The sequence below is a fragment of the Periplaneta americana genome, chromosome 6 (assembly GCF_040183065.1).
Source record: "Periplaneta americana isolate PAMFEO1 chromosome 6, P.americana_PAMFEO1_priV1, whole genome shotgun sequence".
In the NCBI taxonomy this organism is placed as follows: Eukaryota; Metazoa; Arthropoda; class Insecta; order Blattodea; family Blattidae; genus Periplaneta; species Periplaneta americana.
The window spans coordinates 10033570-10058049 of record NC_091122.1 but is presented as its reverse complement, the minus strand read 5'-3'; the positions used below and the strand labels follow the sequence as shown (position 1 = coordinate 10058049).

The 24480-nt window shown below is 36.6% G+C and overlaps 1 protein-coding gene across 1 annotated transcript in view; it reads left to right on the top strand.

Moving 5' to 3' along the window:
- The window catches only part of Dp1 (satellite-binding protein 1 Dp1), a 94739-nt gene extending 71636 nt beyond the window's left edge, over positions 1-23103 (top strand). The window contains exons 18-22 of the mRNA XM_069827444.1: positions 1464-1592; positions 11012-11122; positions 14152-14349; positions 17025-17243; positions 20332-23103. Coding sequence (XP_069683545.1) covers positions 1464-1592; positions 11012-11122; positions 14152-14349; positions 17025-17243; positions 20332-20571 — 897 coding nt within the window. The 3' untranslated portion in view covers positions 20572-23103. The remainder of the gene's footprint in view (positions 1-1463; positions 1593-11011; positions 11123-14151; positions 14350-17024; positions 17244-20331) is intronic.
- Positions 23104-24480: the final 1377 nt, after the last annotated feature.

The following is a 24480-nucleotide window of genomic DNA, read 5'->3' as shown; positions in this document are numbered from 1 at the left end:
TTGAAATCTGAAAACTAATTTTACTTAAAATTAAAACCACGTTTACATGACTACATATTATGATAATGTGCTACATAAAATATTATAACCAGTAAGTCTCTCAACACATTATCAGAGAAACTACTATATATAATTTTTTATGCACCCAATTAAGAACAGTATAAAAAATTTAGGGCTTGGACATTTTTATATCAGAGGCTGCATATAACACCACGTGATCAAACAAAGCACTGAACAGCTGTACAACAGTCAAGTGTTGATTTGAAGCATTTCATATGGCCTGTTCAAATCATGACATACTACTGCCTTACTGCAAATTGCACACTGTAAAGTAACCGTTATGGGACGAAACATGCCCACTGGTTTTTTTTAATATATGTGTATGTATGCTGATGATACTTCTGTTATTGTAAATGATGGAAATGAACTAGATTTAGAGACAACCTGTTGTGACCTGTTAAAGGATCTCAAAACATGGTTTGATAGCAATTTGCTTCACTTAAATGTTAATAAGACCGGATATATTCACTTTCACAATTCTCAAAAGAAAAATTTGAAGGACATTAATATTTCTATTCCAGATCAATACTTACGTAAATGGGAAACTACTAAATTCTTGGGCGTTACATTTGATGATTGTTTGTCTAGGAGACCCCATTGCACGAGTTTAATTTCTAAACTCAATAGCATTTGTTATCAAATCAGAATTTTGAGGACGATAATAAATCACGATGTATTAATGTCTTATTATTTCGCACACGTCGAATCAAGGCTTTCATATGGTATTTGTTTTTGGGGATCTGGAACCATGCTGAATGATATATTTATTGCTCAAAAGTGTATTGTCAGATGCATAGCGGGCATTGACAGTAGGACCTCTTGTAGGGAACATTTTTTATAATATAATATACTTACTGTTTATGGTTTATATATTTTTAATGTTTTACAACTAATTTATAAAAATCTGTCTGATTTTCACCAAAATTGTGACTTCCATACCTATGATACTCGTAACAAAAATAGTTTAACTATTCCAGCATACAATCTTACAAACACTAGCAGAACCTATATGGTCTTTGGTATCAAAATTTACAATAGTTTGCCTGATGACATCAAATATACAAAAAATTCTCTCAAATTTAGGAACTATATAAAAACGAAATAAAATTGTGTCCCTACAATCTTGAGGATGCACGCATGGGCCCTTGAAATGAATAATGTTTTTTATATTTGACTTATTTTAAATTAAATTGTAATTGTATATATTTGACCATGTCTATGCATATATCATACCTTCGACAATAAAGTTCTATCAATCTATATGCAATTCTGATCTTCAGATAGTAACTGAACTATGTAATGGGAGATGCTTAAAATCAAAACTAACCATAAAAAATTGGCTTTTCAAGCAGTTGGAAATTTCTTTGGAAGGAATGTGTACATTGTAATCTTGTTTTCTGCAGGTCAATGTTCCATTTGATTTTCACCGCTCAATCATTGGTCAGAAAGGCAGGGATGTGCGGGAGCTGATGGAGAGATACGACGTTCACATTGTGCTGTCCCCTGCTGACCAGAGATTGGACATCATCAAGGTAAACCTGCTAACGATTCAAATGGACACTAGTAACATTATGAAGTGGAGCGAAATTAATGATTATTTCAACACATTTCTTACAAACATTGAATGCAAAATGTGTGTTCTTTGAGATCAGTGTTCTTGTGATGCAGATTCTTGGAAAACTACCATGCGTCCTTCCTCGTTTTTGCCCCATTCACTGCTATTCGAAACTCTACAGACTTGAAGGCGTTTTCATTTCGTGACAGTGTGTGGAAAACACGGGAATTTTATTTGAAGCAAGTAAGGAGATAGGTTTGGATGTAAATTCCGGAGAAAAAAAAAAAAAAAAGTATATGATTATATCTCGTGACCAGAATATTGTACGAAATGGAAATATAAAAATTGGAAATTTATCCTTTGAAGAGGTGGAAAAATTCAAATATCTTGGAGTAACAGTAACAAATAGAAATTACACTCTAGGGGAAATTAAACACAGAATACATATGGGAAATGTCTGTTATTATTCAGTTGAAAAGCTTATATCATCCAGTCTGCTGTCGAAAAATGTGAAAGTTAAAATTTATAAGGTAAAGTTATCCCCGTAACATGCCATGAAGACACTTGGGCGACATGGAGGTAGAGCCCCATGCTTTACATGACCTCGGCACTAGAATGAGGTGGTGTGGTCGGTATCACGCTCTGACCGCCTTTTTACCCCCGGGAAAGACCCGGTACTCAATTTTATAGGAGGCTCAGTGAACCTCGGGGCCGTTCTGAAAGTTTGGCAACTAGAAAAAATCCTGTCACCACCTGGGGTCGAACCCCGGACCTTCCAGTCCGTAGCCAGCTGCTCTACCAACTGAGCTACACGGCCTGTTAGAATTTATAAAACAGTTACATTACCGGTTGTTCTGTATGGGTGTAAAACTTGGACTCTCACTTTGAGAGAGGAACAGAGGTTAAGAGTGTTCGAGAATAAGGTGTTTAGGGAAATATTTGGGTTTAAAAGTAATGAAGTTACAGGAGGATGGAGAAAGTTACACAACGTAGAACTGCACGCATTGTATCCTTCACTTGACATAATGAGGAAAATTAAATCCAGATGTTTGAGATGGGCAGGGCATGTAGCACATATGGGTGAATCTAGGAATGCATATAGAGTGTTAGTTGGGAGACCTGGGGGGGAAAAGACCTTTGGGAAGGCCAAGGTGTAGATGGGAAGATAATATAAAGAGGTGGAATATGATGCTAGGAAGTGGATTAATCTTGCTCAGGATAGGAACCGATGGCGGGCTTATGTGAGGGCGGCAATGAACCTCCGGGTTCTCTAAAAGCCATTTGTAATAGTTATTATATAGCAAAGTTTGGTGATTCAATAATTCCTACCACTGCTCCAGATTAAGTTAGGCTTAAAGAAAACTTTTGTAAAGTCTTTAATAGAGAATAGAAGTTTCTAGTATCGGAAAGGAAAATTTCCAAGATTAAATGAAGCTAAATTGAAAGAAAATACTTTTACTGGTCCACAATTCCGTGTCATAATGAAAGACAGTGTTCCAAAATTGTTATTGGACCAGCAGAGATGGGATCCAAAAGTGTATACAGTAATTTCGTAGGAAATAAAAGGGCTGAAAACTTCAGAGAAATATTGTTAAAGGAATATATGTATTTGAAAATACATTCCCTACATTTCCTCTTGGACTTCTTTCCTACCAACTTGGGTGCCGTGAATGACGAACACAGAGAACATTTTCATCAGGATATTGCTGTCATGGAAAAAACAATACAGAGGAAAGTGGTCACCTAGTATGTTAGCAGACTGTTGTTGCCAGCTAGTTAAGGACATTCCTGATGTGAGTTAGAAGTGGATGTCTTCTAGAAAATTAAAAGAAGAAAAGTGAGTAAAATGAAGCGTGTTTTACGTTGTTTTGCATGATCACCAAAAACGTTTTCACTATAGGTAATTCTAATTGCAATTTTTTTTAATTCTGCACATTTACTTTATAATAATTTTCACCTTTATGAAGTTCTGTACTATAGGTAGGTATGAGAGTTAAGAGAATATATAAATTAGGCCTGTCTCATGCATTTCGTTACATTTAAAAACAGATTTCCCGGAAAAACAGTATGTGATACTCACTTTTAGATTTCAGATTTGAATTCCGCATAGGTTGTTTATGCAAGATCACTTGTTTTCAGTGCAATGCAAAACAAAAATTTGAAATTTTTTATTGTAATCTCTGTTATTGAAGGCTAACAAATTTGGTATGCAATTGTCGACAACAGAGTGGGTTTCACAGGAAACTAGTGGCCAGTGCAGGCTGGAATGATGTTGGGGAATCGAAATCAGGAATGTTGTGAATGTTGGAGAATGGAAGTTAGGAAGGTTAAGTTGGAGCATCACAGGTATTAAGTTATTAGAATGCGAAGACCAAGTTGCGTCAGTTTTAAGCGAAAATTTGTTTCATCCTAGTGACTCTCGAATAATTATTCTTATTGAATTTGGTATTCCCAAGAAACTAGTTCGATTAATTAAAATGTGTCTCAGTGAAACGTACAGCAGAGTCCGTATACGTCAGTTTCTGTCAGATGCGTTTCCAATTCACTGCGGGCTAAAGCAAGGAGATGCACTATCACCTTTACTTTTTAACTTTGCTCTAGAGTATGCCATTAGGAAAGTCCAGGATAACAGAGAGGGTTTGTAATTGAACGGGTTATGTCAGCTGCTTATCTAGGATGACGTGAATATGTTAGGAGAAAATCCACAAATGATTAGGGAAAACACGGGAATTTTACTGGAAGCAAGTAAAGAGAGAGGTTTGGAAGTAAATCCCGAAAAGACAAAGTATATGATTATGTCTCGTGACGAGAATATTGTACGAAATGGAAATATAAAAATTGGAAATTTATCTTTTGAAGAAGTGAAGAAGTTCAAATATTTTGGAGCAACAGTAACAAAATATAAATGATACCTGGGAGGAAATTAAACACAGAATAAATATGGGAAATGCCTGTTATTATTCGATTGAGAAGCTTTTATCATCCAGTCTGCTGTCAAATATCTGAAAGTTAGAATTTATAAAACAGTTATATTACCGGTTGTTCTGTATGGTTGTGAAACTTGGACTCTCACTTTGAGAGAGGAACATAGGTTAAGGGTGTTTGAGAATAAGGTGCTTAGGAAAATATTTGGGGTTAAGAGGGATGAAGTTACAGGAGAATGGAGAAAGTTACACAATGCAGAACTGCACGCATTGTATTCTTCACCTGACATAATTAGGAACATTAAATCCAGACGTTTGAGATGGGCAGGGCATGTAGCATGTATGGGTGAATCCAGAAATGCATATAGAGTGTTAGTTGGGAGGCCGGAGGGAAAAAGACCTTTAGGGAGGCCGAGACATAGATGGGAGGATAATATTAAAATGGATTTGAGGGAGGTGGGATATGATGATAGAGACTGGATTAATCTTGCTCAGGATAGGGATCTATGGCGGGCTTATGTGAGGGCGGCAATGAACCTCCGGGTTCCTTAAAAGCCAGTAAGTAAGACTCTCGAATAATAACTTTATTCAACATTAAAATTTTCGTATTGTTTCGATCTTTATACATATTAGAGGGCATTATTATTCATTGGTGATGCCACCTGAAGCTGAAATTAGGAACTGTAGGCAAGAAAAGCAGTGACCATTTGATTGATTTTACTTGCGGTAAAAATCAGTTGATTGTTCCTTATGTGCTACAGATCTAATATGGGAAAGAAGTTTGATAGGAAATGGTCAGAAACATATCCACCATTAGCAAGGGGAATTGCGCACGCTGGATCACCAGTTTACTTGGCAATTTTTATCACTGGTGTATCTTCATAGTTAGGAACTGTAAATTTTATTTTGTGGCTCCCAGCTTTGCTTTGTTCTTGGAGAAAGCCATCCTTTATATTCTTTTATGCTCGACCATGCCGAAATGTAGCAATTATACACCTTATAGCAGACCTTTAATGCATGTCATTAAAGTACACCTACTCATTAAAGGTCACGTCTTTCAGCCAATGACGACTCAGGTTACAACTGTTCAGCCAATGGCAGGTCAGCTTTCTACCGTTATAAAACCACAAGTATCGATTATTCTCGGATATGCAATCGAAAGAGAATTAGCGAAAAGTCACGGAGGCTGGAAATCCAATACTGTCGCAGAAAGTTATGTTCTGTTACTATAATAATTAGCGTTAATTGTAAATAATATTCAAATAAATTCAATTTTGTCATCTCGTTTTTCAATGTCTAATTTAATTTCAATGTTATCTCAGTAGGTTCTTAAGGCCTAGCAAGGTCAGTGTGGACATCTTTTCCTCGGAAAATATCAATACTTTCGCGTCTGCGCACATCTCACAACATACGGGACATTGCTAAAAAATTAATAATATCAAGTTGGAAATATGGTCGAGCATAAAAAGTCGTATGAAACTCGCCTATAATGGTAATTAAGAAGATCGTATGAAAATTATGAAACTCACGCTCGTTTCATAAATATCCATACTCACTTCTTAATTACCTTCATTATAGGCTCGTTCCATAATGTACTATTTCGAAACAATCTATCACCCTCAGCATGGTTTGAACACACAATACTTAGACCGTGTCTCAAAGCTACATTTTCAGCTGAAGTGAAGTAGTAAAGGCTGGTTCACAATAAACTGGAAACGAGAATCGGAACGAAAACAGTAAAATTGTTAAAATGTGTACATTTAAATGTGAGCATTCACAATTAACGAAAAGCTTGCCGGAGCCCGGGATTGGGAACGGAGAGTTGGCCAAGTTTCAACTTTGGCATTCACGTTTCCGATCACAGCCCACTGGATTCATTCTATTGCCATCTAAAAGCTATTTTGTCGTCGTATATTTTGTAGCAAGAAGACCGTGACATAACCTATGCATTATTTTGTTCTGTGCTGTGCATCATGGAGCAAGTTTTATTTGATGAGATTCTAATATTGAAATCCTCACATTTACGATAAGCGGCGTGCCTTGTATAAAGATGAGAAAATACGTGGCTTTGAACACCGATCGAAAGCGAATCATATTTTATTACTGTATTGGTTGTATTACACACTACATATTCATGCTTCAATTCAAAAACTACTGTTGTGTTCATTTTTGTTCTATTACAGTTTCTTCTCTAATTATTTTACGTTATGGTAGACTTAAAATAGGTTGTGATAATAAAGATGCATGGGCATATTTATAGTACCGTACCTAATGAAATGTTTCAGTTGAAATTTCGAAGTTGGCTGTCTTGTACTCATGAGAGAATGCCATTGGTCAATTATACACAAATAACATCAGAATGCTTAATATCGACTTTACATATCGTTATTGACATGCATATCGATATGCATAGTCGTCTACTTTCTCGGTTTATTGTGAATCAAACATTTTTATATTCACGTCCTCTGCTTCTCGTTCCCGGTTTATTGTGAACCAGCCTATAGTTGTCTAAGAAGATGGATGTGACGTCAGAAGTCATGATCCAAAGCTACATAATGCATAGCTAGTAAATGAAAAGGCTTGCTTGATTGATGACTTGTTCACTAAACAAACATGGATACCTCATCAGCAATTGGGGTTATGAAATGTGAAGATGCTTTGGAAGTGAAATAATGTAAATATAATGTAGAATAACACGTTAACTAACGTTGTTAGTACTTTCTCCTCAATTTTTTAAACATTATTGTAATATATTAGGCCATTACCTTTGCCACATAACTCGCAATGAAACTGCCACCTTAATTCAGTGCTCCACTGCGATGTCATGGTTTTTAGAAAAATAATCTATGAAGGAGGCCGTGTTTCAAGCATACATGTCCAAACCTCCCTATTATCTGCATTTCTAACTGGCAGCTCAAGGTCAAGCAATGGACTGCATTTGCCATGGTGCTTACCCCAATCCTGGACCATTCTCCTCAACTAAAGTCAGCTGGGACAGCCGGTATTACCAGTGCTTCAGTTCAGCGACTCGTGCGTGGTTTGTACGTGACCTTGATCTTCCAGTTCGAAATGCACAGATAATAGTGTGTCAGTGGCGGCTCCTGCATATTTCTTAAGAGGAGGAAAGAAGTTAACAGCACGAAATGACACCTTCTTGAATGAAACATGCTACAAATTAGCCTACATGCATACATGTAAGACCAGGTAGTGTTGGGGTTGGCCTTTCCTTCTGTAAAGCAATAATCTGTTCTTGTAAACTGAGTTTCCTAAATTGTCCAAAATATATCATGTTTTCACTTCCATTTATTGTTGAATAATTGCACAAATTAACAATAACAAGGAAATTCACAACCTCGCAGCATTTTTCGAGCACACTACAGCATCACACGTGTTGGAAGAGACCGGCTACTAACTCGTAACTGGAACCGTTTTACGGAAATGGGAATGAGAAATAATCTCAGGAAAGCGAGAACACTGCACCCACCCACGTGGTCTGTGTTGCCACATGTACATTTTACAAGTTCAGTATCAAATGCTTCTGAAGAATGTCAGTTCTTGTAAAGTCATACTATCATTATTGTTCAAAGCTGCCGGTGACTGATTAATTTTTTATGTTAAAAATGATGTAGTTTGGAGTACCTACTTTCAGTTTCAAATATATTTGTACAAAACTGACAACTTGGTTGTTGCCCTGTCTAGTAAACAATGAATAGAAGTGAATTTCAGGGGCCAACTACGTAGAACTACTTCCTCTTTGTTTTACATAAACCTGACTTTAACTTTCAAATATCAATAACTCAATCCCAAGAGAAAAAATGGAACTCTCTGCATCAAAATCCACAGTTAATTCCCGATTTACCACGAAAATCGTCTGTAGCTGCATTTAGATTGGCAACAGGCCATGATTGTTTGGCCAAAAACCTGCATAGAATTGGAATATGTCAGTCCCCTAACTGCCCATTGTGCAACTCAAACCAAGAAATGGATTCGGAACACCTCAAAATCTGTGCTTCAGTGGCTGGTCATGATAATATCTTTGAAAAATATTGGAGTGCATGAGGTCAAATGACTTTGTCAAATGCCTGGCATTAGAAAACAACAACAACAACTTTCAAATATCCACGAAAGTTTCAAACCATGAATAGTAGCCTATATAAAGTGCAATGAATAATATTTTTGATTTATAATTTTAAAAAAGTTTACATGGCGTCTTTCATAGCGTTGCGTTAAAACTGTTTTTGTTGTGTCTCCTCCTGGATGTGTTATAGTCCGGTTGAATGCAACATCGCTAGGTGGCAGCGGTAGCGAGCTTGCTGCACGACCAGTCGGTTTCTATCTCCCGCCCATGACTGATTCAGAGGAGGATCTCCTCCCTCTCCGTTCATTTACTTGCTTTAAAACTCTGCTTCTTTCTCTGGCCGCTAGTGCGCTGTTGTCTGTGTGTGTTAACTGCAGTAAAGGAGGAATGGAGTGCCTTTCCTCTACACAGACAATCTCGCTTCTTTCTCACAGTTTTCTACAGCACATGAGCGCGCATCGTTTAAAACTCGATCAACCGAGTTTTTCTTATAGCAGTGAACTTAAAAATTATCGAATCTTCCTCGAATTTCAAGGCACATATTTTATTTGGTATTTACTTTCAAAAGAAGAAAATGTGAGGAGGACGTTCCTCCCTTCCCTCCCCCGAGGAACCGCCACTGTAGTGTGTAGTTTACAAGTCAGTTGCTAGTCACTAGTGTATAGTATGGACTTAGCTTTGAGACACGGCCTTAGGTCCAGAAGCAAGCATGAAGAAGACAAGGTCATCACACTGCCTATTGTTTCAAGTTAGGTGGATATTATTTATTGTGTGTGTTTGTTATTTTATTATAATTTTTTTCTTCAGCCACATTTCAATTTCTTGTACATTGATTGGTAGTGTTACAGGATGAAAGAGGACTAAATAAGGTCCTTATATGAGAGATGAATCAGGGCAATTAGTTAAAATAAAAATCTAATATCATTGTGGTTGTTTGTGAACGAGTTTTGAGAAAAGTAGCATTTTAGGTGAATTTTGAATGTGTATTCAAGAAAAACAGGAGACATCGGAGAGGTATTTTGTAAATCAAATGCCAACAAATGTGTCGTTTACTGGTTTGTTGCCTAACATTGATTTTTGATCATAATTTCATTGAAAATTGGTAACAAAGTATGTGACAGGAAGACGTGGCAACTGTGAATTCAGTGATAGTAGAAGCAAGACTGGAGCAGGAAGGAAGAAATGCACAGCCACCAATGTTCCTCTGTGATGCATTAGGTTATTGAACTTTCGTGCAATTACATATCGTTGATTTTATGAAACCTTCTGTGTGACAGTCGGAGCATAATTTTTTCAGAAAGAAGAAAAAAGTAATCATAGCTCTTATTTCTGATAGTCAATCATGTTGCAGGTCGACCACATTTAAACTGAGTCTTGTCATTCGATGCTGATGACATTATGCACTACCTAAGGCTCGATAAATAATTAATATAATCGCCCGCCATTTTGGTTTTTTCGTTGGCGTTAAAAGAAAGCACACAAGAACGCTATTTACTGCACAGTTCAACATTATCATGACGTAGCTCCTATGAGAGTCGATTTATTATCATAGGAGCTACGACATGATAATGTTAAACGGTACTGCCAATAGATTCCTTGTCTGGTAGCCCGGCAACGAAAGAACAAAAATGGCGAACGATAATACCTACCTAGGCTTTATAGAGCCTTCACTTCCTAAGGAGTAAGCAAAGAGGAGGAGTCATGCTGGGAATAACAGCGTCGCGACTGTAAATATTAATAAGCCACAGAAGAATATTACATAATTTGGTAGGAAACATTGGTGAATATGATGATATCATTGAAGATCAGTGTAAGCCTATTGATGTTTAATTACTTTTTTCTTCCTCCTGAAAAATTATGCTCTGTGCTGTCACACAGAAGGTTTCATAAAATCAATGACGATATATAATTTCCCAACTCAACTGCTATAGCCACATGATAAGGATTGCATTGTGACTAATTATTCACTTATGAATATCGAAAACCCCTTCACAAATGACCAAAGTGTTAGACTTTTATGTTTAGCTCCTTTATCTCTCAAAAGGACCATATTGTCTCATTCCACCTGGTCTGTTGGACTAATTTGAAAACTAATTACATAATCTTCTGTAAATCTTAAAGAAATTACAATTTGTGGTTTAATAACTAAAATTTTGGCATTAATGTGTTTTTATTCTAATAATTGTTAAGAGTTTATATGGTGTCGATCTTTGAAAGAAGTTCTTATTTATAGAAGCTCATTCTCAGCTTTGTTCCTTCGGAATTAAATTTGTAAATAAGATCTTTCGCTGTCAAGAACTTAAAAACATTGAGTGAACTGACCTGAGATCAAGAGTGTTTCTGTTTTAAAACTTGTAGCTAGACGCAAGAGTAGCTCTGGTTGTTTGTCCACAGATATCAGGCACTCCTGCTTGTGTGGAACGTGCAAAAGTGGCAGTGGAGGAACGATGCAAGGATCTGGAAGCAGAGAGGCAGGATCGCATTCTCAAATCATTTGAGCTTAAGGTAAGTCAGAGTACGTAATTAAAGTTGAAATTTTTGTCGCAGAAAGTATAATTTCATTTTTATGGCACAAAATAACAAGGAAAATAGTTCTACCAATAGATTCCAGAGCAGTCCTTGAAGCTTGAATAACTACAACATACAAACCTCACAAGATATCAGACCGACCTACAATCTGCTAGCAAAATGGGCTAGTATTACACTACCAAAGATCTGTGATTTGACCTAGGTTTTTGAGTATATTACATTATATAAAATATTTTATCAAAGATAACCTAAAATTAATTAATATGCGTCTTAGTGAAACTTACAGCAGAGTCCGTATAGGCCAGTTTCTATCTGATGCTTTTCCAATTCACTGCGGGCTAAAGCAGGGAGATGCACTATCACCTTTACTTTTTAACTTTGCTCTAGAATATGCCATTAGGAAAGTTCAGGATAACAGAGAGGGTTTGGAATTGAACGGGTTACATCAGCTTCTTGTCTATGCTGATGACGTGAATATGTTAGGAGAAAATACACAAACGATTAGGGAAAACGCGGAAATTCTACTTGAAGCAAGTAAAGCGATACGGTTGGAAGTAAATCCCGAAAAGACTAAGTATATGATTATGTCTCGTGATCAGAATATTGTACGAAATGGAACTATAAAAGTTGGAGATTTATCCTTCGAAGAGGTGGAAAAATTCAAATATCTTGGAGCAACAGTAACAAATATAAATTACACTCGGGAGGAAATTATACGCAGAATAAATATGGGAAATGCCTGTTATTATTTGGTTGAGAAGCTTTTGTCATCCAGTCTGCTGTCAAAAAATCTGAAAATTAGAATTTATAAAACAGTTATATTACCGGTTGTTCTTTATGGTTGTGAAACTTGGACTCTCACTTTGAGGGAGGAACAGAGATTGAAGGTTTTTGAGAATAAGGTTCTTAGGAAAATATTTGGGGCTAAGAGGGATGAAGTTACAGGAGAATGGAGAAAGTTACACAACACAGAACTGCACGCATTGTATCCTTCACCTGACATAATTAGGAACATTAAATACAGACGTTTGAAATGGGCAGGGCATGTAGCACGTATGGATGAATCCAGAAATGCATATAGAGTGTTAGTTGGGAGGCCGAGACGTAGATGGGAGGATAATATTAAAATGGATTTGAGGGAGGTGGGATATGATGATAGAGACTGGATTAATCTTGCTCAGGATAGGGACCAATGGCGGGCTTATGTGAGGGCAGCAATGAACCTCCGGGTTCCTTAAAAGCCAGTAAGTAAGTAAGTAACCTAAAATTAAGAAACAAGAACCTTTAGCCTTCATTTATAGTAAAATAAAATAAAATCTTTTTTTGATCACAAATGTGCAGAAATGAATGATGAACAGTACTATGCATGTTAAGCTACAATTGGTTAAAAATATTACAATATACATGTTACCAATCTTGAAGTCCGAAACTATGGCAGAATGCCAACCTTGAAGTCCCAAACAATACATATTGCTGAAAAGAAACAAAAGGAACCACCTGTGGATTAAACCATGGATTACAAGACGTGACAAGAAAAGTAACCATGAAAACTTAAAAAAAATAGCTAAAATGCAAGGACTTTGAAAGTTATTTAAGGGGTTAGGTACAGCTTACAGCAGTAAATTTTTTTTTAAATATTCAACATTTTTTCCTCCATTACTGTATCTTGTACAATAATGAAAATTGGTATGTATAAAACACGTTTCTTCTGCTATATGGAAAAAAAAAAATATATTTTTACGATTTAAAAGAAATTATGTATGTAGTTTCTAAAATTGAAAATGGTGGCAGTTTACTTTGCAGTGTTGAAGCGTTTCCCTCATAACTCATAAACTTTTTAACTTTTTCATGTTCTCTCTCTCTTATTTTATTGCTGAAACTCATGTTTACAATATCATGCTCTTTCAACTACATTCCTTAATAAATAATATTTTTTTTGTATTTTGTGTTAGAAAAAAATACTGTTATTTGACCATTTTATTAAATGAATTTATTTTTTATCAGACAATCTATCAAAGGTAGAGAAGTGATATTGTAGATATGACATGCATAAATACACACAACAAATTTCATCTTAGAATGTTGGATAGTTTTTGGGTTATGAGGGAAACTCTACATCACTGCACAGTGATTTTTAATTTTGAAAAAAATATATATATATAAATAATTTTTTTAAATTGTAAAAATCTTTCCTAAGACAGTCCTTACAAAGGGCTTCCTTATCCCTTAAAACCCCGTCATTGACAAACATACTTAAATTAGTGAACTTCTGAACCACTACCTAGCAAGTTAAATACAAGACCATGGAGGAAATTACGAAATCTTTCATTGTACGGATTATCCGATTTTTTCGATTAACTGTTCAGTCCATCCCCTTCATTACAACGGATAATAGAGGTTGTACTGTAGTATAGATTTATTCGTTACACTCTTATTCCAGGGAAGTATTCAATTCTCACAAACTCCCAAGGATTCATAAAACAATCTCTACAAGATAAGAAGTACCAAAATAATGAAACGTTGACGTAAAAATTACGAACCTTCCTAAAAGGACAGCGACAGCGCTTTTATACCTTGAAACAGGAAATGATTACTTCAGTGAACACTTCTCTAAAATGAGACTTACATCATCTAATCTGTGGACCATCTGTGAAGACAATGACATGAAGAAATAAGATCACCTGGTCTGCAGATGTTTGGATCCTGCCAAACAGATGGACGACGACTTGGCAGGCCTCTGCTGGGAAACAAGAAGGAAAATGTAGGCCAGTCTAGCCTACATCACCCATCACACAAAATGACTTCATCCTACTGAAAGTAGTTTTTCGTAGACTTCTGTGTTTTATCGTATACATTTCATTCTTCCAGTTTTTATTTGTGCAAATATTTAAGACAGTCATTTTTGCTGCAATAATTTATTCATGAGAGACTTCGAGTAGGATTCGTTTTCCTCTCACTTGGCAGGAGTATTTTGTGTAATTGTATAAATTATTTTCCTTCCACAGATTGAAGTTGACCCAGAATACCACCCCAAAATTATTGGCAGGAAGGGTGCTGTTATATCAAAGATCCGGGCTGATCATGGCGTGCAGATTAACTTCCAGAGGAAAGGTGATCCAGACGAGCATATCATCACTATCACCGGCTACGAAGTCAACACACATGCAGCTAAGGAGGATATTATGAAGATTGTCAACGAATTGGTGAGGATGGAGTCCTTGTTTCGGACTCTGTGTAATGCTAGTTATTGTTATTTGTAAACTTGATTATTGCATTGTGTAGAAACAGGCTAGCTTCATTCGAAATCTAGGTCATGTCTTGACATTTTGTATGGTGTTTATTGTTATTAGCTTTAAAGCCATCAGTTGAATCAATTTTAAAACTTTTCAGGGAACCAAGGAAAAAGTAGTGGAAATTGAGGGAATGTTGTGAGCATAGAAAAGCTGAAGATACCATTTGTATGGCGTAAATTGCGGGAATTTAAAGTGGAATTTGACTGAATTTAATACCTGAAGTTCTGGGTGGTTTTGTATTAACTATAGTCCCGACACTGTTATTCCCGGCGTGACTCCTCCTCTTTGCTTACGTCTTAGGAAGTATAAAGTCTAGGTAGGTAGTATTGTTCGCCATTTTTTTTCTTTTGTTGCCGAGCTACCATACGAGGAGTCTATTTGCCACACCGTTAAACATTATCATGTCGTAGCTCCTATGATAAATCAAACGCACTGTAATTGAGCAAATAATCGAGTGGCAAATAACGTCTTCGTGTGCTTTCTGTGAACGCCAATGAAAGAGTGAAAATGGCAGGCGATTATATTAAGTATTTATCGAGCCTTAAGAAATGAATAACGTCTTCGTCAGCGAATCACAAGATGCACACGTTTAAATGTAGCCGACCTGCAACGCGATTGGCTGCCAGAAATTAGAGCGATGGGACTATAGGTTACTTCATGGTACATGAATCCAGCTTCTGTTTGCTGATGTCACAAGGTTCCTTGTAGATTTTAGCGACTAGTATCCTAGAAGTTGCATTAGTCAACATTTGGTTCATTATTTCCTCTTAATTGAAATTATTATTCACTTTGAAATTAATTCAGTTCTCGTATCTTGTTCAGAAGTGTAATATGCCACTCCACGCTACTATGGTACAGACGACGGAAAGAAACATAAATCAAACCTAGAAAGACTTCTATTCTCTCTGAATGAAACAACAGAAACAAGCGAGAATCGCATTTGTCAGAGTTAAAAAAACTGAATTCAGTCTATACTTGATTATCAATCTTCTTAATGTATCCAGCTCTTTGCTGACAACATAAAGTCCACTACAGTCCACTGCAGTCTATTCAGTTGTTGTTTTTCACGAGAAATGAGGGGTATTTTGATCAGTGTTCATTATAGATGCCTGTTGCTAGTAGCCAGAGGTGGGGTGTAGTCAATATATACTGCAGGGCTGTGTCTTCTGCAACTGGTACTGATGATTTAAATTTACTTCTTTTGTGGTTTATGGATGGACAGTATAGAAGAATGTGTTCCAGATCTTCATCATGATTATTACACCACAGACAAGTAGGATTATGAGAAATGTGAAATCGGTGTAGGTACAATTGAGTGACAGTGTGACCTGTTCTGGCTCTTGTTAAAAATGTTTGAACATGTCTGGACAAGTTTTTGTACATTTCCAGGTCATTTGGTTCCTTTTGTACAGACTGTAAAATTTTTCCTTTGTCAGAAGAGAGCCAATTGTTGATCCATAGGTTTGTAAAATGAGACTTTACTGAAGCAAAAGCACTGGATAGAGATATCACTTGAAGAGGTCTTGGTTGCAAATATGTTGCCTGTTTTGCAATATTATCGACTTTCTCGTTTCCAGGTATACCACAATGACTAGGTATCCATTGAAACGTTATTTCCTTCTGGAGTTCTTTTAGTTTACTTAGTTGTTTCTGAATTGGAATAATTCTATGTGCATATAGGTTTGGTACATATTTAATTATATTAAATATAGCTACTTATCCCTCAGTGTAAAATTCTCCGAAGGTAAAAATACTTGATTGTAGGTTATGGTTAAACTCTAGAATCTCTGGTCCTGACAGAGAGTTAACAGACAGTATGTTAAAATGTTTTTTATATATATATATATATATATATATATATATATATATATATATATCCAATGCCACCAGGTTGTCTTTTGGACATTTCTGGTCTTCTCTCCTGGCCGTGGCTTAGTTGTAACCCACTTCTGAGGTAGGGGCACCTGGAAGGCGGAGTTACATTACCCCGATGATGTGATAGGATGATTATGATAATGTGATGCCAGGAGAGGTCTTAAATCTAAACTTAACCTAAATTCCAGACCATGGACGAACACAGGAATAATCCCCTTTAAGGAAAAATTCCTGTGCTCTAACTGGGAATCGAACCCGGGACCTCATGAACTATAGCTAGAAGCTCTGACCACTAGACCATGAGGCTGAAATGTAAAGTTGAAGAAACGCAATATTTTTAACAGCAATTCATACTTTTAACTTACAGTTAATTAACGCTATGTTAGGTGCATTTTAACAAAGGTTGAAGAAACAGGGCCTAAATCTAGTGTTTTTTATAATCATTAGAGAGAGATGAAATTTTGAATTTTATAATGCCGATATATTTACGTACTATTGGCGACACTGACTGTTGCCTTCGCCTTCATAGAAGCAGTAACTAAAGAAGCCACACTTACATGAACAAATTATCGAACACTATCGATCAGGTATCTTTGAATGCCAGTGTACACCAATTTTCCCCGTCATCCTTTTGCACATTATCTCTATTATTGTCATTGTGTGTGAATAGCCTCTTGTTATTAACGAAGTTTGAATTGGAATTGTTCCAGAATGACATGATAAAAGAGGAGGTGCATATAGACTCCCGTGTGCACTCCAGGCTGATTGGTTCCCGTGGTCGTAACATACGCAAGATCATGGAGCAGCATGGTGTTGACATCAAGTTCCCTAGGAGCTCAGATGCCGATCCCAACATTGTCACTATCATTGGTGCTGAAGATAATGTATTGGATGCCAAAGAACATCTCCTGAACTTGGAAGAAGAATATGTAAGTCCAGCACTCCATTCCTTTGCTTCCTTTGTTGAGTAAAAACAAGATTATATCAGACAGTTGACTAAACAACTCTGTAATCTTACAGTAGTATTACACTACTCTTTGAAGAGGTCCTCCTCAGACATGTAAGGGTTAAAGAACATGATAATTAGGGCTCGGATTTTTAAATGCTAAAAATCGGGAAAATATTTGTTATGTGCCAAAAATCAGGAAAATGTGTGACAAAAAGGAAAAATATTTAATTATGTTTCAATTATTTTATGTGAATATAAACAGGTGAGTTGTTTTTGAGTTATTCAAATTTTAAAAAAATTGCACATTTTTTTAATCTTTCTCCTGCTACAAAATTTAAGTTTCATGCATGACTCTATTTTTATGACATCTCTGGTATGGTTAGAAAAGAATTGGGTATCCAGAATTTTAAATTTAAATCTATAAATGAGAGAAAAATTTTTTAATACATGCAGCTTAAAAAAATTTAAATTTTTAGTGTCCACTAAGTATGTTTTATTTCTGAATTTCGAAAGTATCTAGCTTATAAACAAAATGTTATTGCATTTTGTTAACCACAATATATAGAGAACATGCAGTAGAAATTTAATGTTCCCAGCATCAGAAGTGCAGCCATTTAAATATGGCATAATTTTTATGCTTCCAAGTGCCACAGTACACTGAAACTTGCTGAACATATAAGTAAGAGATTGATGATTATTGTTCACAAAAAAAAAGACGAAAGTGCTATTTTTTTAATTTGGAAATGACCAAAATTTCACCCTTCTGTACCCCTCCCACCCCAAATTCACTGAGGATCTAGTACGAGGCGCATCCAGAAAGTAAGTTTCCCGATTTTTTTCCCTTGAAAGTAAACGTAATTAGCCGTGTCAATTGCGCATGCGTAACAGATCTATGACATCAATCACATGCCAGCCGGACAGGTCCCGCCTGGTGCCAGTAGCATGGCAGCAGTGGTCCGAAATGGAAGCTCTTATTCCTTCTCCCACCGCCTGCGAGGTTCGGTCGGTGATAAAGTTCTTTAATGCACAAAGCATTGTGCCAATTGAAATTCATCGGCAGCTCTGTCAGGTCTATGGGCTGGTGTAGGCAGTTTCCGAAGGTCGTCAAAGTTTCCATGATGAAGAGCGCAGTGGGTGACCGTCCTTCATCAATGATGATTGTGTTGAGCTGGTGCGGCAGTGCATCATGGAGAACCATCGCGATCCTTGTTGCATGAGATTGTCACTAAGCACCCACTGTTCAAAAAAGTGTGTGCCAGGTGGGTGCCGAAAAACCTGACACCCAAACACAAAATGGAACGTTTAGGAGCAGCACTGACATTTCTGCAACGGTATCACGATGATGGCGACGAGTTCCTCGACAGGATCGTCACGGGCGATGAGACTTGGATTTCGCACTTCACCCTGGAAACCAAGCAGCAGTCAATGCATTGGCGGCATAGTGGATCTTCAGTCAGGACGAAATTCAAACGGATGCTGTCAGTACGGAAAGTGATGTGCACAGTGTTCTGGGACAGGAAGGGCATTCTGCTCATTGACTTCCTTCCAAGAGGTGAAACAGTGAACGCTGACCGTTACTGTGAAACACTGCGAAAATTGCGACGTGCCATTCAAAACAAGAGGCGTGGAATACTTACTGCAGGTGTTGTGCTCCTCCATGACAATGCTCGTCCACATACGGCTCGGCGCACAGCAGCTGTTTTGACGGAATTTGGCTGGGAGTTGTTTGATCATCCACCCTACAGTCCTGAACTTGCTCCCAGCGATTTTCACGTTTTCTTGCACCTCAAGAAATTCCTGTCCTCCGGTGAGCGTTTTGGCAACAACGAAGAGCTGAAGACGTCTGTCACACGCTGGTTCCATTCACAGGCGGCAGAGTTCTGCGACAGAGGGATACAAAAGTTGATCCCATGATACGACAAGTGTCTCAATTCTGATGGTGGCTATGTTGAAAAATAGCTGAAACATTGCTGTACCTGTTGCCAATAAATGTTTTCCTGAAAGTATGTGTTCTTTTTTTTTTTTTTAATAGGGAAACTTACTCTCTGGATGCGCCCCTATTATTTATTCGCTCATTTTCATACTCTCTCTCTCTCGCTATCATAATATTGATACTCGATCACAACGCGATAACACGCTAGAAATTCCACTTCACACATCATCTCTGTATTCCTCATCTTTCACTGTTGCTACTTCTCGTCACTGGAACTCTCTGCTGCCTGAAGTCAAGGGCTGCCGAACATTGAAATCTTTCAAATCCAAGTTAGAAAATTATCTTATGACGAGTTGCCAAACTAACTTACTATTATGACAAGTGTTGTATTGCATGTTTCCACGTATTCACATTTTTTTTTTTTATGTTCTAGTGATTTTAACTTATTTTATATTTTTGTTTTCATATTTTCCGATAATGGTATATCTCTAATGTGATAAGTTGAGCTATATATAAACATAATTTTCCTTACTGTATGTACTTAAAAATATTGTCTTCATTATATGCTTTGTGCTGCACTATTTTATTACTACTATTAGTATTATTATTACTATTAGGCCTGTTATTATTATTTTATTATTATTATTATCATTATTATTACTATTCTTATTTATTATTATTATTATTATTATTATTATTATTATTATTATTATCAATAATTGTCTTATTTTTTTATACTTTGTATGCCTCATTTATTTTTGACCTGCTGTTCACATTTTATTATGCTTTTTTTCTTTCCTTCTCTATGTTATATATTATGTATGATTTCTTCTTACATGTTGTTTACATTTTATTATTATTATCTTATTCAGTTTTGTTTGTAAATTTGTAGTGTTTTTGTAACGCAGTTTTTACTCCTGGTTGAGTGTTAGAGAAGGCCTTATGGCCTTAACTCTGCCAGGTTAAATAAATCATTATTATTATTATCATTATTATTATTATTATTATTATTATTATTATTATTATTATTATTATTATTATTATTATTATGATAGGTCTCAGAACTAATCAGGAGTTTTTCCAGCTGCTTCCTTTGCCTTGTAGCAGACACTCAATGAATGGCTCATGTTGACAGATGCAGGATGTGACAGAGGCAGAACTGCGGGAGAGCTTCCGTCCGAGCAGCAATCGGAATGACGATGACTCCTCTTCCTTGGGACAAGGCAGCGGCATCCCGGGCTTCGTGGTGAAGGGCGGCCCCTGGGAGCAGCGAGCCCCAGACACTGCAAGCACATCCGAGTTCCCATCCTTTGGAGGCGGGGGAGATGTACCCCAGAGCCCAGCCCCGTCAGGTGCCTGGGGACCTCGCCGTTAAAAATCCATGTCTACGTCTTCCTAAGAATGGGTTGCAATTTTTCTGTTGTCTGACATGTTTTTATATACAATAGTGACATTTTTCTGTTATGAGAGTAATGCTACCTTAAGTTGTGATGTAGAGAAATGGTTTATTTCTTACATAAGTAGCAGCAGTATACCACCTCCATTGAAGGGGATAAATTCATATGAAAAATAGTACTTCAGTAGAGTGACCGAAAACTGCAGCATATTCTTAGGGGGTGGGGAATCGATTTTTTAACACCTGTAATCAATTCTTTAGCAAAATGAACATGCACTAGGAGTTTTAACACTCTACTTCCCCAGTTAGATTGGGTTCAGTCATTTATTGTAGCATTAAAAAGCAATTGGGATTATATACATTTAAAATGGCCTAATTGAAGCTACGTTTATTGTGAAATGTGGAGAAGATATGCCACAGTTGGTGCTTGTTTGTGTGTATCGAATGGTCTGCATTGGCAACTAAAATGGCAGCCTAGTACTGCTCAGAAAATTGATAAATTGCATTCTGATATTCAGTATTTTAACTCAGTGTCTTGTCTATTGTCTGGGCTTCAAATCCTGATGTGTGTCTCGTACCCTGAGACACCTCGCTCAGGTTTAGTCTTGGAGGAAAGATAGATTTAATATTTAGCGGTAGAAATGCACAAGGAAACTCGCGGTAGAGAATTTTTTAAGTGGTACTTCGTCAGAATCGATTAATAATTAATAGCATTTAGGTAAGAAGACACTAAACGATTATTTAAATACAAGAAAAATAAGTCACTAGTAATATAGAACAATACAGAGGAGATAGTAGCAACTTTTTTAAGGGAAGAATCGATCGTGGCCAGTCTCCTCCACGCGAGAGTTAAAAAATTCAAGGAGGAATGTTGGTACATATAACATTGTTCGGGTGGCTTCCCTGTCCTTCACTGACTGCTGCATTAACGACCCTGGCCTGATATCTCTGGACTCCGAGACTTGGTATTTGCTGATTGGACGTTAATTCAAAGGTCTTCCCTTTAACCCCCAACCGTACCTCCGCCCTGTTCATTTTTTAGGTTGCACTGTTGAAACACGACTTCCAGACCGGGGGGTGGTTTTGTTATCACACGTAGAACAGCAGGATTGGTAGTCGAAGCTTCTATTCTCATCCGTATACATCGACGATTGAATCCAGGTAGATCTCTCTTTGTTTTCCTGCCCTCAGTTTTTTTAATCGATAGCTCAGAAGCTGCAACATTTGGCTAAGTGATCACAGTACTTACATATCGTTGTGTAGACGAACGTCTTGTGGCTTCCGCACATGATGGCCTCCCTTAAACAATGAACACTCAAGTGGTAACATAGAATCTTTGTACACTTGTCCAAAGCGAGGCCTAGTGGCATTGTAAATAAGATTAGCCTGTGTGTGTATGCGGGTCAGCATCTTCGTTGTCAAGGTGAACCAAATTTTGAACAAATGTGTGTGCATGGTGGAAAAAAAAAAAAATAGCAACAGAGAAAAATTTCTTGAAATGAGATGCCCTACATATTGGTTCAACTTGTTGTGTATACGTAGCATGTGAATATCAGAGGTAATAATAATAAGAATAATAATAATATTGTTGCCAGCCCCAAAGTTTTTTGTATCAGAAAATCCAGTCAACTTTTCTACAGATAGCTTTGATGCCTACAGTCTGGTTGGGAGAAAAAAAAATTAAAATGTAAAATTTTAAAAAAAGGAAAAGATTTTTTGCCAGATCTGGCCATGACTATACAAGAACACAATCTGGTTACTTCTCGGTGACTTGCTATATATTACTGATTCGCTTGTGGCATCTCAAGGGTGTAGTAATATCGCTTCGGTATAGTTCATGGTCAGATTAAAAACAAAAAAAAATACATAGATAGATAATTATATATAAAAAGCCCTGAATAATTCTTTGCAAAGAGATGTGGTGAAGAGTTGAAGGTGGACATTGTATCGTTGTGTTCCATTCCGATATGCCTCTTCACTCCGCTGTACTTTTTAACCATTATTCTTATGATGATTGCAGGCGGGGACACTGAGACAAGCAGGTTTGTGCCTTGACCGCAACAGCCTCCAGATTTAAAAAAAAAAGTTCTTTGTTTTGTTTTTTTTTTTCCAAAATGTTTGGTTTCAAATGTGGGATTTATATATTTTTTTTTTAATTTCCCCTTCTCCATTCTTTTGCTATTTATGAAAACACAACTGCCTTAGCATTATAATATGGGTGAAGGAGGTGTATTTTTTTGTCATATATATGTTATTATTACTACTAAAACAGAGATTTAGACATTTATCCATTGTTGAGTTTATATACACAGACTAAATGACTATACTGTACTACTACCATAGAAACTTTTCATTGAAATGTCGTCAGTAGTCTCTACTGACCTACGTGAATTTGTACTCTCCTAGGATTCATGTATTGAATGCATGTATCACTGGCAAGACTGTGGTGCTATGCGAAGAAAGGATCCAAGTGCGAGCTGAGAATTGAAATAAAACTTCATATGTTACAAACTGAGTATTTATTGTGTGGTTCAGTGAGAGAGTGAGTGGAGTGAAAGAGATGCCTATACATCGGTCTTACTAATAAACAGTTTTATATACTTGGCTCGGAAACATGACGGCCTCTCTTCTTGGAATTGGTAATCCCTCATAAACCCCCATCCTCTACTCAACCCCTAGCCGCGTGGCAGAAATACAATAGATCCCAGCATTGCCAAATCTAACAGCCATTGCCTCTACCTGATGGCTTTCACCCGTTCTCAGTGTCTTTGTCGACGTGTTGTTTTATACCGTTGTGCGCCTCAATATGTCTAATTTATTCCGGCCATGATTAATGAGTGTTGGAGCAGATGATCTGCAGCCAGGCCTCCTGATACACCTGAAGATCACGACAAGAACAACAAATAACACCGTCAAAGAAAACAGAATATTTTATTTGCAGAGGAGCGTAGCTAAGAAAACAAAGTGTTAAAATTGTGTCTAACGTTAGAAATTCTATCCATAAAGTAATCGAAAGTTCAGGCAGTTTAATAAGTATAAATCTTAATCACTTAACATCGGACGCAACCGGCGGAGTTGGATATATGGGCATAGAAATTAAGAATTACGGTTCACCAACTAAAAAGAAAATAAACAAATTAAAACATAATTCGGTAAGATAAACGATTTTATACGTGATTTACTTCGCCGAACATAAGTGAACAGTACGCGAAAGAGATATCGCCAACAGCAACACCGTCCTTAGCAACCTAAATATGACATTATTCACAACAGTGCTTAAAAGTTTTCTAACTTACAGCAGTGAATTAAATGTTTTTAAATCACTCTCTACATGACAACCAACATATTAGCATTAATTAAAATGAATGTAAATGAACTTCTTCGCCAACAACACATTACAAAAAAAAGCCCTACAATTTAAAATTAAATTTACATACCAGTAATGAATAAAATATTGTATAGCACACTAGAGTAAACAGATTTTATGCGTTCGTGGAAATTATCACCCAAGGCGAAGCAGATAAAATCTAACTTTACTCTTTTGTACTATAAATTCTATAACTATTCAATGATCACAATTTCAGAAAATTTTACCAGCGCAACATTCTTAATTAAGTATAAAATTCTGGAACTTCAATAACATGAGAATTTAACACTTATTATAGAGGTCTGCATTTTTTTGTTTATTTAGGCAAAACATGTTAGTGAAAATATAAATATAAAGTGTTTTTAAAATAAGTTTGTTCATTTTTATACCAATTTTGTTTTAGTAATTATAAATTAAGGTATATTTACAAAGATAATATAGTCTTTCTGAAAATCGCGGTTTCACGGAACACAGTTTGAAAAACGTTCGCAAATCACAATGACTTCAAGAATTGGCAACTC